The 20,679-nt window shown below is 38.2% G+C and overlaps 1 protein-coding gene across 1 annotated transcript in view; it reads left to right on the top strand.

Moving 5' to 3' along the window:
* Positions 1-9,275, top strand: part of ETNK1 (ethanolamine kinase 1) — a 30,335-nt gene extending 21,060 nt beyond the window's left edge. Inside the window, exons 5-8 of the mRNA XM_074902284.1 lie at positions 558-641; positions 2,313-2,473; positions 4,455-4,528; positions 5,721-9,275. Coding sequence (XP_074758385.1) covers positions 558-641; positions 2,313-2,473; positions 4,455-4,528; positions 5,721-5,793 — 392 coding nt within the window. The 3' untranslated portion in view covers positions 5,794-9,275. The remainder of the gene's footprint in view (positions 1-557; positions 642-2,312; positions 2,474-4,454; positions 4,529-5,720) is intronic.
* Positions 9,276-20,679: the final 11,404 nt, after the last annotated feature.

Below are 20,679 nucleotides of genomic sequence, written 5' to 3'. Positions count from 1 at the left end.
TGAGGATTTAAGGATTGTCTGATGGTTTCTTGAGACTAGTTTAAGCCAGCTGAAAAAAGCAACAATTAAGAATAGTCTTGGTTTGTAAAGTGGGGTTGGGGGAAGCAGGAAGCATCAACTTTTTTAAGGAAAAGTCAGGGTGTTGCAACATGTTAGCCCACTGTGGTTTCACACTGACTGTTCTTTAAGTCAGGGAAAAATTGATCTGCTATTTCTACATAAAATTTAAATAAAGGATCATCTACTGTATTTGAAGGTAAGGGATGCCCTCATGTGGTAGAAGTTAAAATTGAAATTCTGCTATTCACAATTTAAAAATAGAGACTTGTAAGCTCTAAGTAATTATTTAAGAGCATTTTTTAATGAATATTTAAGGGAATCTCATATCATAAAAATCACAGCCTTACCCTGGAATGTCTGAGTGCACACAACTGGGCACAAGTAAGATGGGTGTGTGGTTTTGTTTTTTCCCCTAAACTTCCAAGGACACCAAAGGATTAGGACTGTGACTTCTTTTGATACTGACTTTAATGTTGCTGCTGTTGTGTCTCACATAGGTGATGTGCAGTTCATAGACTATGAGTACTCTGGATACAACTACCTGGCTTATGACATTGGAAATCACTTCAATGAATTCGCAGGTAAAAAATAGATTTCTGAGGTAAAGGGAAACTGGTTTTACAAAAACTCATTCTTTTTTCTTTGTTTATCTGCATACATGTATATAGCTGTTCACCTGATGGTATCAAAATGTGTGGATGTCTCATCTTGCAGACCAGTTATGTCCTTCCTTTTGCAGCTTGACTAACCCAGAAATGGGATGTCCTAAGTCTTGGTAGAGTTAGATAGATACCGAACTTAAAGCTTTCACAGTATCCTTCTGTGAAATGACACAGCAGAGACACCCCACTGTAATACTGCATGAATGAATCTTTTACAGCATAAGTATATATTGAGAATATGCTTTGTGGTTCCACAGTTCCAAATGTCAGGCTTATGTAATTTTTGGTGGCTTTGAATGTGTGTGCCAAGTACTTGCCCTTGACTCATATCCTAAAATGAGAAGTAAAGGCTGTGTGGTAGGAAAAAGGTGGATTTTGGGAATAAGGTGTTGGTAGATTCATTCGTTAACTAGTTAGATTTTTTTTTTTTCCCCAGTGAATGCCCATTCCATTTACTACATAAGAGAAATACCTTGAGTGTATGCTGTGTTATTTCAGAAGATGGGGCAACAAGAAAAACCTACATACTGATTAGTACAGATGGAAAAGCACAGTATGGTGAAATTAGGAGCCTTTATCTACTAGTCATTGGCTCATAAACTGAATGTTAACTCTAGGTAACTTCAAAAAATTTCAAGTGTGTACTTAGTAATTTCAATATTTGGAAAGCAAGTTAAATTCTTTACAAAATATTTCAGTCCTTTTGATTTTTCATCTGAGACTTGTCAGAGTCTGATTACATCTTTAAGGAGCTAAGAACAGTAAGAAGATGAAACACACTTTTTTTTTGCCTGTGAAGAACAGCTGTGTTTCACTTCTACTATTCTCTATCCATCCAGTAACAATATGATTTTTTTTTTAAAAGCTAAATTTGAGTGATCTGACACAGGGAAGAGTTTAGGTGCTGGGGGATTGCACTGGTCATAAAATAAGACTTAAGGAGTACTTCCAGATTATCTGGGAATTATAGCTAGTGGGAGTGAACTGTAATTTGGGTTTAGGACTCCTGGCAGACTCTGTATGGCCTGTGACTAAGCATCTCCGGTATAGGAAGAAAAATAGAACAAAAAGAGTGGTTATGGAGATAAGATTTCTAAGTCTGCTGATACTCTGTGGAGGAGAGGGCTAGACCTCTAATAAACTTTTCTCAAATATATGATCAGTTGGTGACAATATATATGCATCAGGATTCAGCTTTGGGTATGGCTGCAGACAAGTCCCTTTTCCTGTGCTATGTGTAATATTTGGTATGTTTGGGAGGGCTTTTGTTTCATAATGCACGTGATTAAGGCTTTTCTCAAAGCCAAACTTGTTGAATCTCAGAATAAGAGTAGAATATTTATGTGGCTGAAAACACAGACAGCATAAATCTTTTTGTGATGTTGAACATTCTGATTCATGTGTGAGAAGTTATTGCCAACATGTGACTGAAAGTCAGATCAAAGTAAAAACACTGATGTTTGTCCACATCAGTTTGTGTATGTGTCGGGGTGGGGAGGGGGGAATTAGTCCAGTAATGTGATTTTAATGGTTGTCTTGGACACTGTAAGTTTCTAATAGGTGGTTGTTTTTTTTTTTTTTTTTTCCTAGGAGTAAATGAGGTAGACTACAGCCTTTATCCTAACAGAAAATTGCAGGAACAATGGCTGAGATCTTACCTTGAGGCGTACAAAGAATATAAAGGATTTGGCACAGAAGTCAGTGAAAAAGAAGTTGAAGTTCTATATGTCCAAGTCAATCAGTTTGCACTGGTAAATAACAAACACTTAATTAGAATATATTAAGTGCCATAGAGCTATGGACAAATGTAACTGCCAGTTTCTTTGAGTGCTGTGGCATGGAAAGAAAAACTTCCTTAGCTTGTTCTATGGAAATTTTCTGTTATGTGTTAAATTCTCTGTAGAATATTCCTAGTGAAAAGAGGCAGTGAACATTCACAAAATGAGGAGGTGAGCTTTTAGCAAGTACTTCTACTGGCTATTTATTGGTCTGGCAAGTTCCTGAGTTGGCTGGAGCTTATGGTGGGTCTGTGTTGAACTTGTTCTTGTAAGAAGACAAAGCACTACCTTGCTTTATACAGACCTATAAATCTTCTGATTTTAGAAGCCCTTTTAAAATGAGATGATAAAATGTTGTTAGAGTAAATGTAGGCTACTTTGATTATTTTTTTTTACCTCACCCCCCTTCCTTACTCTATAGAGTCTTTCAGTACTACTTTAACTCTTTCTTTGCCTGCAGTGTCTCAACAAGCAGGTTGCTTTTGTATTTGGTTTTCGGTCACCTTAGTCATTTAAGCTGTAACAAAGTGCACACGTAGTCTCGTGTTGTTCCCCAGAATTTTTGCCTTCTTATAGAGTGTGAGGGCTGGCTGTGAGTCTGCTCATTGCTCTTCCTGTATCTTGTGCATTATAAGCTGTCTACTGTCTGTCAATCTGTCTTTCACAGAGTTTGAATGTAAAAGCTTCACTCCCTTGTTCTTATCCTTTGAAAGGATGGAGCATGTTCAGTTTTGATCTGGCTTTAATGCCTTGTCCTTCAGGAAAAAAACACCTCAAATGTAATTCCTGGAGGTAGAATAAGTAGTTAAATAGGTGTGACATTGAGTCTTTGAATGTCCTATTTATGTATACTGTTAGAAACAGTTTGAAGATGTCTTTTTTTCCCAAGCTTTATCTCTTAATTTCTGGAGATACTTTACAGGTTCACATTATTCTTGTTACATTTTCTGACTAGCTCTGGTCTTGTTTTGCCTGGAGGATGTGAGAGGAAATGTTACTGCAAAAGTGACTTTGACTTTTACCCAATAGCTAGATAACTTTAAGACCAAGAGACAAGTTTGTACATTCACATGTATATACAGTAGCTGCCATCTTAAGGTGTTTTCAGGCATGTGCACATGCATGTGTTGGCTACACTTCTGGTAAAGTGTAACATGCAAACTTCAGGAAGCAATTTAGGTAATTACTCTAAGATGTTATTTACTGGACAGAAGTCTGAAGTATATTGCTTATAACCTGGGTGGTCCAGAAATGTCTTTCACAAGGAGACTGTCAAGCTCATGGCCATTACATGTATTTTGTTCATTTGAAGTATACCAACAAACATCATTAATGTAATCCATAGTTTCAGTCTGAAACTGAACATAGCCTTCAGACTGATAATGTGGACTTGCAATGGAAGTAGGTTTGGAACAGATGAGAAATTTGTGTAAATGCTGATGAGTTAGAGGTTCTCTTCATAGCTAGAGATTGTAACTCTTTGTCCAAGTCAGTAGTGAAAGTGAGTTGTATTTATAATGGCCTAAGGGTTATAATCAAAGAATCAAAAGGAATTTTATATTTGCACTACAGTTGAATACTCTATGTAGAACAATACATATATATTTATTCAGTAGAATGAGATAGTTGTACTTCTGTGCATTTTTTAACATGATGTTGTATAGGGTTGTATAACAGACTGCTTAATAGATGACCTGTTTTATAAATGCAACATTATTTTTCTTGAAAGCAACACATGGAGAATCAGAAGGCCAATGGATTTATTCCTCCAATGGCCAGTAATTATTTCTATACTTGTTTACCAATCTCTTTACTAAAGAGATATGAAACAACTTTACAGAAGATTGTGTTTTGAGAGTTGTCTTGTATATAATTCTGTCTCAATGTAAGAATATGTTTACATGTTGGATTTTATATAATGTTAATCTTTCACTAAACATTTTTTTTCTTTCAGGCTTCACACTTCTTTTGGGGATTGTGGGCTCTAATTCAAGCCAAATATTCCACCATTGACTTTGATTTTCTAGGGTAAGTGCACTTGCTGCACATGATTATAAAATACTTGAGGCCGGAAAGGGACCTGTGGGGCCATCTAGTCCAGCACCCTGGCTATCAAACCGAGGTCTGAGCAACAGACCTGATGGATACGAGCATACTATAATATACTCTTAATTTTTAAGAGGAAACAAGACAGTAAAAGTTGTCTATACTTTTTCTTGCTGTAAGTTCTCTAAATTAGTATGTGCCCCTGGCTAAAACACATGGTATAACAAGGCAAGAAAGATAACTAGAGGAGTAAATGCTTTTGGGCATTAAGTTGTTTTGTGGAGAGACAAGGGCATAAAAGTCAAGTTGGTCTGTGTGGTGTACCATCTGTCAGAAGACTTACATTTCCAAACTGCAAGAGTCAAGAAATGGGACTCTTGTACAAAAGAGCTTGTTTACTTTGTTTATTCTTATTGAATGGAGTGTTGATCTTGGGAATTCCTAATCTTTTTTTTTAAGAGTTCTTGTAATGCCAGTGAATGTTAAGTTCTGTTGCTTGAGACACTGGCCAGTCACGTTCTGTTTTGGGTAGATATGATGTGTGTCTCTGACATTTTTTCAAATGGTCTTTCATGGCAACAAGCAGAGGAATTCATCTCTCCATAGGGGACTGGGCAAGGTGATAAATAATTTAGCTTGGTAAAAGGTCTCACTTTCGAATCTTTCTCAGTGACTAAGCCAGTTTACTAGGCTTTGTTGTGTCATTTTGTAAATGAGACAAGTGTGAATGAATTCCTTCTTGTGACTATTCTCAAGTAGAAGTACTTGTTAGTAACCGCTAGATGGCAGAAAAAAACAAGTTAAAGCATAGGTGATAGAACTCCAAACTTGTCAGTTTTGAATAAAACTTCATTCTTGCAATGATCAAGATCAGATTTCTCTGGAATTGTAGTTGTCAGTATTTCGACAGTCTATTAAGATCTATTAAACACAAACTCACCACCATGATAATCCTGGAACAGCATTTATTTATCTTGCAAGCTGGGGGGTGGTGGGAAGTACCATTATATGCTTGCTCTGTTATTAATTTCTTCCTTTGGCAGTTGTGAAGGGTCAGTGTTGGAAGTGGGGTACTGGGGGTAGGTGGACTTTCAACTAGTCATACTTGGCATGGCTGTTCTCATGTTAGTAGTTGCCAGCTCTTAACTTCAAATCTCTCTCTCCCTTTGAATAGGTATTCAATTGTTCGGTTTAACCAGTATTTCAAAATGAAGCTGGAGGTCATGACATTGACTCTTCCTGAGTAATGAAGAGGAAGAAACTTACCAAGTGGATAGACAACCCTAAATCTTTTCTAAGAACAGATACTGGAAAAAAGCTAAACATTTTTTGGAGTTCTATAATGCTCACTTGGTTCTTGCTTTATAAATAATGCCTCTAAACAGTCCTTCAATGTTAAATTTAATATGAAGAGCATATGTACTGCTGTTGATATAAAACAGATTAGAAACTTGCTAAATTTATAAGTTGTAGAAATGGCAATTTAATCCTTCTTTGTAATTTAACATATGTTGTATGTGAATTATTTATTGTAAGTTTAACATGATTCCATTGCTGCTTTCATCAGTTTTTGTAAAAGTTGGGTGCAAACAGTGAAGTTGTTCCAAAGGATTTGTTTAACAACTTATTTTATTGAAGTTGCATTAACTTATATTAAAGAAAACATGGTCAGAGAATATTAACCTTTTAGATGTATAGAAGCAAAATGAGTAATAATAGACTTGTAAGAACACCAGTATGGTGTAACTAAGGACAAAGGTTAGGATGATTTTTATTTTTTCCCTCTTTTTTAAAAAAAGAACAAGGTAGCTTTTCATATTATGGTACTTTGCTTTTGTATAAGAATCAGCCAGCTTGCTGAAAAGCTAATGTTTTGATTTTTTTTTTCTATACTGATGTGTTAATCTGTAGAAATGTGAAATTCTGTGGCCGTCAGATTCTTTGAGGGATATGTACCATCATCTCTAACTTCTGTGAGAAAGCTGCTTGTTTATTAAGTGTACTTTTAAAGCAAAAGACCACTATTCCAAATCTATATTCCTCTTTGAAACTTGATTCTAAATTTGAACACTATTCTGGTGTCTATTTGATGTGCTTCAGCAATATCTAGTGGAATGGACTATTGAACTGAAAATTAGTGAACAGAAATCCTGTTGCACTGGGGAGCAAGACACTTAGGTTTACAGTTAGCATATTTGTTGACATTTTTCTGCTTTGCCCTTGGGTTCTAGTCTTAAATGCTTGGTCCTGTAGTTGCAGATTCTGGTATGTCTGTCTTTTTTTTTTTCTGTGGCAGCAAATTACTTTTCAAAGTCTCCAGTTTGAAGGATAATATGGAAAAGTATATGACTTGAACAATGGGGCTTTGATCATCACACACGTTTTCTTAATTCTTAAAGCTGTTATACCAAGAATGGTCTGGATTAAAAAATGTGAATTGAAAAGAAAATGTTTACTTAAAACAATGTATAAGTTTGTATGGAAAAGAGGCTTTAAATATGAAAGGGGCTGGGGGTGGGATGGGGGAAGGGAAAAAAACCCCACAACAAAACTAAAAACCAACAATGCAGTGTGGAGTTGGGCAGGCATGTGCTCAACTCTGCTTATACTCTGAAAAACTTTGCACTTTGGTCACATAAGTGCCCACATGTACAAAGTCTGTGTGTGTGCATATACACATGTGAACACAAGCTTACCTGAAGAGTAAATATTATGGGGAGTCTGTTGTACAGACTCCAACAAAGATAATTATTCAAAATTGCTTTATGGCACACTGCTGTGTGTATGTGTGTATACATATGTACACATACATATACATATGTGCTTTACAAAAGCTTGGATTGATTCAGGACAAATTTATGTGAGAAATTTTCACCTTTGAAGACCATTTTGAATGGCATTCTGTTATTTTACAAAAGCAAGGCTTGGGATTTTTTCCCCCTTGTTTTTATTCATCTCTGAATGTTTCCAATTTTATTTTATTTCCTTTAGTGAAAACCTTAAAAATCTTAATACAAATGGGACAACTGGGATTTTTTTGTAATTTGAAACTAGGTATCCGTTTTTGTTAGCATTTCTTAGCTGGAGGCTATTATACTGGACAGATTTTCTTTGTAGTTAAATAGAAACAAGTAGCTGAAGTAGACATATTTTCCTTTGTAGCAGTTATCAAGGATGTTGCTAGAGCTCATGAAAGCACTGAAGACTTTAATTTTGCCTGTTTTCTCTCTGTTGACATTATTGACATATGTTGAATAATACCCTGCTGTCTTGGTGTAGTCCCTTTAAGTTCAGCAAGATCTGCTTGGAAGCAAGATTGATAAAATTTTTGAAATCTTACCACTATTTTCTTCAAGAGGTGTCTTTATTTCTGTCAGTGTTGCTTTTGTATTTGTGAAATATTTGAAAAATACTCTGAAGTTCACTTGGTCTTGGGAAATCTAACACTTGACAGATCCTAACTTTCCCAACAGTTAGCAAAAAACATTCTTTTTTCAGGTACCAGTATGGAGTTTGGAGTTAGTGTAATTTTTTTCAGTAGTATTTTTGTTTGTATAGCTCAAGTAGCAATAACTGTAGGAGTGGAAGTTTGCTTCTGCAGAACTGAAGCTCTTCATGAGCGCAGCTCAATCTCATTCTTGTGGAGTGAAGTTCCACTGAGTCTCGTAAAAGCACTTTGAAGCAGATAGTAAATACTGCAAGCTTTTCCTGAGCCACTTCGAAGAAGCACAAGGATTATCACAGGTTACAGTGGCTGACTTTGCAGTACTGGTAGAGGCTTTCATTTTGCATGTTGAAATCCATTTTACACACTTAAATGCTGCTTTGCATCAGCTTTCTTTCAAGACAAGTGCAGATTAAAACAAATCCTGATAAATTCTGAGGAAATACCGTAAAACACTTTCCAAAATAAAATGCCAGTTACCTTGAGCCTTGTTCCACATCCATTTGAGCCAGTGATGTTCTCACTTGCTAAGGAATATCTACAGATACGTTAAGTTTGAAGCAGTAATTTGCAATAGCATTCATTGCAGATTATAAGGGAGCTTGAAACTGTGAATACAGGACATTCTGAATGTAAGTTAGGTACTAGAGCACTGAAGTAGAGAACATGTACTTGTTTCAATTAATTTATCTCAGTCTCTACTGGCAATGTTAAGATGAAGGACAATAAATGAGCTCTAGAAACATCCTGTAGTAGTTTTGACTGTAACTTGCCAAGAAGATATTCTGTTGCCTTTATGTTAAGCTAAGGGCGTGAATGCCAAAATTAATAACTCTTTCTGTAGTTAAATCTATATTGTAAATATAAAGAGGGTTATTAGTAATGGCATTCTTGCATAAATAGCATCAAGTCAGTAGACCATAGTGGCCTGGTTGCTTTTGTAAAGCAGAATAGTCTGAATTTTTCTTCTCATTTCTGCGGTCAGATCTGGCTAATTCATGTCTAATTTCTTAGGTCACCTAAGCATTAGAGATTTCTGAATGATAATTATCTTTTGTCACATAATTTTAAATTCCTTCATTTATACTTCTTTAATTTGCATTTTAAAGGACTCACCCAATTTGCATTAACCAGGTCTGACTGTATATGTATATAAAACAGTGTAAATAACCATTTGTAAATTAGTGTGAATTGTACTGTATCTTGCATTTATGAACTTGTGTATTGCATTGTATTCTCTCCTATTTTGTAGAAACCTTGATGTAAAGAAGAAATCTAACTCTGTGTGCAGACTTCTTTTATTAAATTGACCTGTAACAGAGCATAATAGTTTTATGTTAAGGTACCCATTTATAGCCTTGGGCATCCAGCATCTTTTTCTCCCTTTAGCTTTTTTGGCATCTTGCTCTTGGGAATGATTCTGGGAATAAAGGAGTACTAAGATGAAGAGAAAATCTATACTAATAATAGGACTGTGTGTCAGAGGTACATGTACCTGTGGTATAGGAAAGCTGTTAAAATTGTTTACTTAAATTTCCAAAAATTTCCTATACATTCTTGAATGATGGTAACTCCTTAACATAAGCATGTTGAATTGAAGTACTCGTAACAGTGTGCGCTCCCATGGTGACACCAATTGAGTTAGTTGTGATAGAAGTCCCCCAACTTAAATGTTTTTTGTGTATATAGCCTTATACTAGGATTAGGTGATATCTTTTAAATGCCTATAATAAATGCCCAAAGCACTAAAATAGTTCTGCCAGTCATTTTCCTATTTGTAGCCCCTTTAGGCTATTTGAAACTTATCTGAGGTATTCTTCCTGTGTGTCATTCCCTCCACCTCCTCTCTGTGCCCACAACTGTACTTCATCAGGGGAAACATGAATATAAAAACTTCCTTTCCATATTTAATTATTACTATTTCCTGCGTTGTTTTGTCAGTATGTGACTTTTCAACAGAATTTTTGTGTGTAAGAAGTCCCTTTATGAAGAGGCCTTTAATCTTGGAAGCATAGATGTTTTCCCCAAATGCTCGACTATATTTCATTACTGTTGCCTTTCACTGTCTGTTTTGAACTCCTCCATAGTGTCCTTCAAGCTGTTAGCTTATTCTTGTCACTTCTGTATTTAACTGTTGGAAAGTACTGGTGTGCTAGTCTCATTGTCCATCTGACAAATCGATCTTGATACAGTTTGTACATCCTGTCAGCTTTACCTTCATCAGGTGAAAGGTATGCATGCTTATCAGCGTTGGCACTGAAGGTTACTGGGGTCCTGGGAATTGAGCTTATCAAAGAAGTATTAGTCAAAAGACTCAGTAAATAACAGTAAAAGGAAATAGTTCACATGGAAACTCAAGCTTCAGCTTTGGATATGCTTAGTTACTTGAATGGTTTAAGGACAAGAGCAGACTGTAAAGGGTAAAGTTTGTTTCAAAATGTAGTTCAGTGTTTTTTTTAAAGTCTTTGGTAGCTAATAAAAGCTTACAAAATATTCTTTTGTTACTCCTACTGAAAGAAAAATCAAATTTGGGTAACTTTCTGATTAAACAAAACTTTGTTCTATAACCCGATGGAATATAATCTGTTATTTGGGGGAGTCCTTACTGTAGCTTGCAGAGGAGATTGACCACATTTTACCTGTCTGCATTTAAGGTGGCTGTCTATTCTTGATTTGTTCTAATGTTTTTGTATTGTTTAGTGTTCTTGGATGCCTTCTAAAGTGTACTAGATTACTAAACTACTGAATTAGCTATTGTCTCCTGTCATCTCTTCCACACCATGCAGGTTGTTAATTATAGTAGAAGAGAATGCATTTGATCAGACCTTGAGGTAATGCAGGGCTGATGTTGAGCAGTCCTGCAGCTGATTGATTCTTTTTCCTTTTTATTACTGTGGGCTGCAAGCTCATTGTTTTCATTAGTTGTGAAAGACATAAGAAGCCATGACCTTTGATCTTCTGCAAGGCAGGTGTTCTCTTAGCCAACCACACAACTTTTAAGGAAGTGGCTTTCAGCCGTTAGAAAACCACACATCCAGATGGGACATGTCAGAAGAAGCCAAACTTTGTGGTGCTTAGACCTCCGGAGTGGAAAGGAACATATGTGAAACATTTGCATGTGCCAGTTGTACGGAGGTGCTCTGTCAAAATGATGTGCTGAGACACTAGCAAAAGCATTGTTTGGTTGGTTATTTAAGTGACTTTTTCAGTCATCTGATCCGTAGAAATTAAGTTCTTGTGATTAGGAAACAAGTCAGCCTGGGGGAAGAAGGAAGAAGCATTCCAAAAGATTATTAAAAAAACCTCTATGCAGTTGATTAATTTTCAACACTTAAGTGTGTGTTGGGCTTTTCTGTGTATTTAATAGTGTAGGTGGTAGTCTGTACTAAGTTCTCTTAATAAACTTTTATTATTGTGAAATGTCAAAAAACTGACTGGAATGGCCCTGAAGTCAATTATGATTATAGAACAGGTGACCAGATTTCACCAGATTACCAAACTTCTGGTTCAGGACTTTGCATTAGCTGTTCCTGTAGCCTTCCAAATTTGTGCTGATGTCTCAGGTTCCCTATGGTGTGGAACTTTATGGAGTTCCCAAATATGTTTGATTTGATTGTTTATAGAGGGCTCACACACAGAAAACTTGGTGAAAATTAGAATCTCTATAAACATTTAGAAAGCAAATTACTTGAACTCTTAACAAGCTTCAAAAATAAATGCTGAAATAACTTCAGATACTGCACCAGCCTATTTTTGAGGTATTGAAGCTGTGTTTTTTCTATGCTGTGGGTTTTTTCTCCACATAGAGATCCATTCAAAACACAAGATGAAAGAGACCATGGAAGAAAAACAAGAAAAATGTTAATATACAATGCCATAAAATGCAGTGTGAACTGGAAAAAAGTATGTGTTTGTAAGCTTTTGATAGTGGTAATTCTTAAGTGTTATCAAAAAATGGTAGGTGTCAAGTCTTCAGCTTATGAATTTTTTGGGGGGGAGAAATGTTCCTTTTAACATTTTGTATATCAGATGCAGTCTGTGGTAGTTAATAATGCTGCTTTGTACACAGGTGCTTTGAATAGTCTCAGCACTGCAAGTGTATCCAGTCTTTCTTAAATATGATTTAGATTCACTGGTTCTGTGTCAAGCCTCTCAACCCAGCTATCTAAAATCCTTTAAAATACCTGCAGAAACAGGGCCATAGCATATTAGGGATATATTCCATTTTGCGTGGGTTTTTTGTTGCTGCATATTTTTCAGTGTTCTTTTAAACACAAATCCAGTTATGTCCTGTGAATAAGTTCAATTTACAAATAAGCCTTTGTCACCTTCCAGCACTGTCATCCCTCAGAAAGTCCCCATGACCCTTCTTGTATGTTGTGGAGTTTAGATGCATCATTTATCCACTGGAGTGAATTGTAAATCTTTTCAAGTAAATGTTATTGGAGCTATTATAAGGCCTTCTACCCTTGATTAAATGAAGTAATGTACCTTTCAAAGAGATTTATATTGTGTAAATAATTTCAAACTCCAACAATAAAGTTTGTTTCTAACTGCACTGTTAGCATGTATTGTGATTATTTTACTTTCCCCAGGTTTGAAAGCACTGGATATGGAATACTTAAAGAATTCTTAAAGTCTTTTGACTTGTATTTACATGCATACCTCTTTCTGGGATTAACAACCTAGCTAAAAATAAATACTTTGAGCCAGTATTTGGCTTACACAAAGCAAATAAGCTTGCTCATTGACCACTAAAATTTCACATCTGGGAAGCTGGAATTAGATGGGACATGGCTGTCAGGAGGGGTCATTACTGTCAAGGAAATGGAGGAAAGCATGCAAAGTTTGTGCTGCTCTGAAGTTTAATTTATGCATAATAAGGGCTGTATTAACTACGGGGGACCCATTTTAGAGGCTCATCCATGATGCTGAAGAAAGGCTCTGCGTTCAGCACTAGTGGCACAAATTAGATGCTTGATTGGGGGTTGATGGGAATGTTTTGTTGTACATCAACAAAACCCTGTTTCTTCCATGTTGGTTATGCACCCTAAAGAATGATTTTGCCAAGATAGAGTTTTTATTTGGGCTTGAATTACTCTCTGCAGTTGCCAGCAGTGAATGCATTGAAGAAAAGATTCCTTGGGCCAAAGTCTGCACTCTTATGTGCCTGCTGTCCTTGTCACTGAAAAGGGGCTTTTCCTGCATGCACCAAATACAAAATTCTGGTCTTGTTCATAGTGGGCTTAAGGTGTTACCAGTTTGTGTACATGTAGTAAGGGACACAGAGAACAGCAAATAAAGCAAAATTGTAAAAAAGTTTTGGCTGAGTGCAAAAGTAGAGTAACCTTTAGGCTATGAAAAAGTGTTGACCCAACATTGTAGGAGACTGGAGATTTGAGACCCATGCATCTTTGCTTAAGTAGGCTTTTGTATGTAACAATTCCTTCTCAATGTGCAAGGCCTTCACCTTTAACTGTGATTGTTTTCTGGAAGTGTTAGGATCACAAAGTAATGCTCTATGTATGCAACTTATGCAGCCTGAGATTCTCAAACATGCTAAGTGTTGCTGGCTCTTGCTGACATAAATGTGGCTTAGTTCCATTCTGCTTTTTGCTGCTGAAGTACCACTACTACTACCCAATGGATGTGAAAGAATTATTTTTAATACAAAATACTCAGACTATGACTGGATATTCAGGGTTACTCAGCCCGACTGAACTGCTGCTTAGAGCCAAGAGACAGTGTTTTTCTGGTGTCCACTGCCCAAACCTTCAAAATGTTCTACAAGGCTAAGTTGTGGCTAGTCTTTGTTCACTGTCTTAACTGCAGTGAAAAGATCTGTTGTGCTGATGATTTAATTCATCATAACAAGGAATCTTTCTTTCCCTTCCCAAGTAAAAATCTTTAATTCATAACTTGGCCAGAAAACGGGGAGCAAGCTCTTTCTGAGCTAGAAGTTGTCCATGGGAAGTAATGAAGAGGTTTTTTGAGGCCATGTCAGAAAGTACAGTCCTGAATAGGTGTACTGGGTCTGGCTGAGCTGGAACTGGTTTTCCCCTATAGCAGCCCTCATGGTGCTGTGGTTTATGCTGGGAGCTGGCAGGGTGTTGATATCACACTGGTGGTGTGGCTACTGCTGAGCAGTGCTTACACAGCACCAAAGCTCTTTCCAACATTTTTCCCCTCAGTAGGATGGGGTGGGCAAGATCTTGGGAGGGCACACAACCAGGACAGCTGATCCGAACTGACCAAAGGGATATTCCAGACCATATGACCTCTGCTTGAGTATAAAGCTGTAAAAAATGAGGAAGGGGGTGGGGTCACCCTTGGTCCCCCAAGGCAACTACTATGTGTGTTGGAGCCCTGCTTCCTGAGAAGGCCCAACATCGCCTGTTAATGGGAAGTAGAGAATAAATCTGTTTTCTTTTTCTGCTTCTGCATGCAGACCTTGCTTTGCTTTTCTTTACTTACATTAAAACTGCTTTTGTTTTACCCACAAGGGTTGGTTTGGGGTTTTTTTTGTATCTTATTTTCTTTCCCCTCTTTGCCCTGTTGAGGAAAAAGGGGGAAGGGGGGGAAAGTGATAGGGTGACTTGGTGGGTACCTGGTATTTAGACAAGGTCAAACCGCCACAGCCTTTTTTGGTGCCCAATGTGGGGCATGACAACAGCAGTTTTATATTGTGTGCTATAGCAGTTATTAAACAACAAGTACTTGTGCTGGTCACGGGTTTGTTTGTTGAGCTGCTTATCTTTATTTTGCTAAGCTCAGGAACATGCTGGGAGAATGGCTGCAGAATGAAACCACCATCATGGGTGGTTTTATTCTTCAGGCTCCCGAGGTACTTATTCATCCTTATGTTAGCTCTTTGATACTGTTCATTAATGCTGTTTGCCTATTGTGGGTTGTGTGGAGCTCAATACGCTTTTGAGAAGGCAAATTTTGGATGAGTCAATACCAAAATGTGCCCTGAGGCAGCCTGTCCCTGGGTGGCAGGGGGAGTGGAAGGATTTGGGCAGATTTCTAGGACGGTTATCGCCTCCCATATCCTGGAATCTTACCCCTGAACAGGCAAGCAATCCCACAAAATTGACACACCACCTGATAGAAGGGTGCCTTGCCTATCCCAGTGAAAATCAGCAGCTTCTAGCCCTGTACTGGGGCCTGGCCTATGCTTATCGAGCTACAGTTCAGTACTCTCAAAGGACTGTGGTTGACATGGGGACTCAAACAACAACAGCAGAGATTGCCCCAGTAGTCAAAAAGAAACAGTGGACAAAGAGAACAACAGGCCCATACCCTCGATGAATAAGGGAGGAGAAAGAAGAGGAAGAAGCTGGTCCTCCAGCAAAGGGATTGGAAGAGGGAATAACAGAACTCAAACAGGAGGCAGAAACTACCCGATCCCTGACGTCATCAGAACTGTGACATCTGCGGAAAGACTATTGCCGCCAGCTGGGTGAGTGGATTGCTGCCTGGCTGCTGCGATGCTGGGATAATGGGGTGGATGCTCAACAGCTGGAAGGTAAGGAAGCCCAACAGCTGGGTTCCCTTGCTAGAAATCGAGGAATTGAAAGGGGAATTGGAAAAGATCCAGCAATTTGCAGTCTGTGGAGATGGCTCCTTTCAAGTGTTAGAGCAAGATATCCTTTCAAGGAAGATCTTATGGACAACTGCCCAGGGAAGTGGGCTACTGCAGAGGAAGGTGTCCAGTACCTGAGAGAATTAGCAGTGCTGGAAGTCAACTGTGGTGATCCAGATAATGATAAAGCCCCTGAAAATCCAGAGGATGTCCTGTGCACATGGGCCATGTGGAGGAAGGTGATTAAAGGTGCACCATCCTCATATTCTGCCAGCTTGGCTGCCATGTACTACCCAGAAATGGATGTGGGAGAAGGACTAAGATGTACACCAACTGTGGAGGCAGTCTCTTCCTGGCTTCAGAACTTTGATGAAAAGTCTTGGTACCTCCTCATTTCTATGGGCAAGCGCCCTGGGTGCCAGGAGCACCCCAAGAAATCATTTCTCTTCCACCCCAGTCAGGGGGAAAGGGAAACCCAGGCACGTGACATGTGGCAAATATTGGTTCTTCCTGCGTGACCAGGGTGGGGACATGAGGAAGTGGGATGGCCAACCCACCTTTAAGTTGGAAGCTCATGTACATGAATTGCAAGGAAAGACCCCTGCCAAGAAGAAGACATCCAAGAAGGTTGTTAATGTAGCTGGCATAAAACCACAAGAAAGTAATCAGCAATATCCCAGATACAGGAATACTGAGATCACCTCCCTTGACCCTGATGAAGGAATCTCCAGCCTGGCACGGCAAGGGTCAGACAGTGAATACTCCGACCAAGAAAGGGAATAGAGGGCCCCTGCCTGCAGCCAGGAGGAGGAAAGGGATGAATGAGTGTATTGGACAGTGTGGATTTGATGGCCTGGCACATCAAATCCACAGAAGTACCAAGCTTTGGTTGACACCAGGGCACAGTGTATGTTAATACCATCAGGTTATAGAGGGGCAGAACTTAGCTGGATCTCAGGAGTGACAGAGGGATGTCAAGAACTGTCAGTACTGGAGGCCAAGGTTAGCCTGACTGGGGATAAGTGGGGAAAACATCCCATTGTAACTGGCCCAGCAGCCCCTTGTATCCTGGGCGTTGACTACCTTAAGAGGGGGTACTTCAGAGACCCAAAAGGATACCAATAGGCTTTTGGTATGGCCAGTGTGAACATAGAGAAGGTCAGACAGTTGTCTAAAGGTTAGTTATTTTCCTCAAGATAAAGAGCAAACCACCGACATAAAATAGGAGAAAACAATGGCATATGTAGTGAATTCATATGTAATATATTTAAATGTCAACTTGTGTGTTCTTAGGAGTTTCCCTGAGTGAATTCAAAATAGCATGTTTATCCTTAATAACAATGGAAAGCTGATCTGTGTTGTGTAGGATGTATGTAGGCTCATAGGTTAATAGCTGTATTAAATAGAAGGCTTTATTCCCATTAGCACTGCAGAGTCAAGGTGCATGCAAGTGCACTGGAATGTCTCATGCACATTCATGGGTGTGCACCGCTGACATCCCCCTTTCAGAACTGGCAATTGGTACTGAACAAGTAGAGAAGGCTTTTTTTCAAAGCCCTACAGTATGCTTTATTGCTGACATGTAGCGACAAAAACATTTCTTTCATCAGGAACTGTCTTTGAGGCAAAGTGCAAACCTCGTTGCACATTCTTTTCCTTTTGGAAGCCTTCCTTGAGACTTCAGACTTAAGCTGCTAACCACAGCCTGCTTCCTTCCCATTCCCTGTTAATATTCCCTACAATTAATCTGCAGTTCATCTTCATCCTTGTCTCTTGCTGTGCTATTTAGAATAAAGCTGCTTGTCTTTTAGGAGTGTGAAAGGAGCAATACATAAAATTGTTCAAATAATAGCAGTCACCTGAGAGGCCAAAGGTGGTGTCTACTTCAAAAGACTTTATGACTGATTGGGACAAGTCAGAAGCACGGGTCTCTATTGCAGTTAATTTCTCTTGATACCGTTAGTTCTCTGTGCCCTGGGAAATAGAGTGGGATGACAGGCTCCAGCACTTACCCGCAGGTGGCAATGGAGCTGCAGGCTGTGCCTCATTGTTGAAGAAGCTTTTCAAGACAGATTATTTTTGTAGTACAGCATGTCATACATTGAGTTAAACAGGAAAAAGGGTATTCTTTTATCTCTCAATGAGTTGCGGCCAAGATCTGTAATTGCCTTGCTCTTAATGTTGCGTAACTGTTAGCAAGACTCAAGCCAAGCATTAATGAATTTCATCAGACTTCATTTTTTAATGAGCATCATTAATTGTTAGTCATGCATGCTACAACCTACACTTCTCTAAAGTGGGGTTTTGCCAGTTGTGTTGCGCTATAAAAACAGCAGCATATTTTCCCCAGATTTTATCTGTAAAATAACAACAAGAAAAGACCATGGAGGGAGCAATACTAAAAAACCTCATTTATTTGACCTTTTAAATACATAAGATGCTCTCTGAAAGTTGGTCTGAAGCTTCAGCTTGTGAGCAGTTGCTGTCCCACTTTTCTCTGGGCTGTGGTAATACTGTCAGAGCTCTTCTGAGACATGGTGAGGACTGAAATGGGTCTCACCTACCAAACTTGAGTTGCTCCAAGCTACAGTGTTGATCTGGCCTCTTAAGACGGACTCACTGGGCTTCCTCTGGCTCTTGTTACAAAATTCAGTTAAGCTTTTAAGGAAAAACTTATTTTCAGGCTTGGAAAAATGATGACTAGTGATCCACCACTCATCTTTACTCCTTTGGATTGTGCAACTGCATGTATCTAAAAGCTGGAGAAGGAGACTCAGATTCCTGGCTGTCCTGGTGCACTTGTCCAGATTTAGCAAGTCTGGTAACTAGTCAGTGGTGATGTTTTATCTGCACCAAAATGTCTTGCCGCTCATTCATACTTCCTCTATATAAAGTGGAGCTGACTAACTTGCAGAGATGGGCGAATTAAGTTGTTATGCAGGTGTCAGACCAGTAAAGCTTCGCAAGAAAGAAAAGCTTTTCCCTTTTGTGTGCACTAGAAATGCATGAGTACTCATCCCATCCGGACTACTTCAACCCAAATAGTGCAGTCTCTCACTGCAGATGCTGATGCATACCAAGATTTCAGAAGCAGGTTAAACCAAACAAAACTAATCTAATTGTGTGTATTAATACTGCACAACAATAAAAAAGTATTTTCCATATCTTATGCATTAGAATGAGAAAATGTTTTACCCTAAACTTAACTTATGTGAATATTGATGTTTGTGGTTAAAATGGAGGAATTGTGTAACGTAGTGGTGTATAGGGGGAGGAGTAAAAGGAGGGATCTTCATTTGCAGGGATTAGAAAGAGTGTGCCTCTGAGGAGGAGGAGGTAGCACCATGGAGGAGAAAGATAAGGAAAGAATATGGGAGAAGAGAATGGAAAAAAGAGTGATTAATGGAAAGATGTACTGACATGAGGGACAGTGGAGGGCTAACAAATGGGGACATGAATTAAAGGGAGCACCCAAGATGAGGGGGAGAAGAAGAATGTGGCAAGAATAAATCAGAGGTTTGCTGCAAATGATCACGTTGCAGTTGAGGAAAAAATGGAGATCTCCTTATGAAGGTGTCATAGTTAATTTACTTTATTGTTTCTCTGGCATATACTATCAACAGCAGTAGTGATTTTGGATATTTTTGTTTGAATGTCTAATTAGAGATCCAGCAGTGTTCAGGGCAGCTCACTACAGTGTCCCAAAACCAGGTCTACTTGCAAGTTCTGAGCTTCATGTTTTGGAAGTGTGTTTATTCATTTCAACTCCTTAGGGTTCTATAGGCAAAAAAATTGAGAGGATAAAAAAAAAAAAAAGCATGCAGGAGACAATTCTCCAGTGTGAGAACACATTTAGTCCCTAAACTCCTTGAATAAAACTCAACTGCTGCTATTTATGTTGTGCTAACATGAATCTGAAGATCTGTACCCAACCTTTACCTAGCCCAGCTGATTATACAATATTTTGAGGAGGAAAGAAATAGGCAAAAAGTAACCTCATAGGTCACCTCAAATAAGAATATTTGGGATAAAAGGGTTTCTCTCAGAGATGTAAATATTGCCTCTTACTTTGTATAACCTGCTCCTCAGCAAGTGAGGCTAAAGAAAACTGGCATGGGGAGATAGCTGAGAAATTCAGCTTATGAGAAATAATATATGGATTGCATCAACAAGTTGGTGAGATGAAGGCTATGGAGATCACTTCTTCATGCCATGGTTTTTTAAGTTATATCATTCAGTATCCTGATTTATGGCTGCTTCACTTGAGAAGTATGTGCTTGTGTTAGGATATTGCACGTGCAGTGGCAAAAATAAGTGGTATTTTAAACTTTGCCACTGAATAGTATTATTGTTGCTCTGTTACATTTCATAATGTTGGACCAAAGAGGGTATTACTGATGCTTCAGATCTTCCTTTGGGCTGTGAACAAGTATACGTATTAATAGCTGGGTTCACTAGCAGGAATGTGTATCTGTCTGAGCAACTGATTCAGTTTAATAGCTTGCTTTGCTACTAACCTATTAATTAACTTGATTTGGGCCAATCTTGTTTTCTTTAGTTCTGTTTTCCTGCCATATTTTGCATATTTAGATTGTCAAATTCCAAGATTTGTCCTAGATCTGATAAACAATGGCAGGAGTCTCCTGTGTCAGAGATACAAACAGCTACTACTGTTAGCAGTTAAAACAAATTCCTTTCTTAATATATAATTCTGTATAACAAAATTAATACAACCAATGTAAATTTAATATAGCTATAGATATGTTAAATATTAGTAAACCTATTACTATATGTCATAGAATATGTATTATTCTGTATGCCACATCATCATGTCTATTGCTATGCATTACTTTCTATATATTGTATAATGTGTTTAAAATTAAGTTCATTAAAAGCCATCCTACTTTAGAAGCAAAACAAAGACTTCTAAAATTGAAAAGCATGATTAGATTTTGAAAGCTGAAAATATCAGAAGCTGATACATGATTTTCTATGATTGTATCAGTTATTAGACTTAGCTGTGAACAACAATCTACTAAAAACATCAGTTCTAACCAGTATTTATCATGTGTACACTAAATGGAGCAAAAAAACCCCAGCTGG

Source organism: Athene noctua, chromosome 3, assembly GCF_965140245.1.
Source record: "Athene noctua chromosome 3, bAthNoc1.hap1.1, whole genome shotgun sequence".
Classification (NCBI taxonomy): Eukaryota; Metazoa; Chordata; class Aves; order Strigiformes; family Strigidae; genus Athene; species Athene noctua.
Note: the sequence above shows the minus strand (reverse complement) of the source record. Positions and strands in the feature narration are given on the sequence as shown.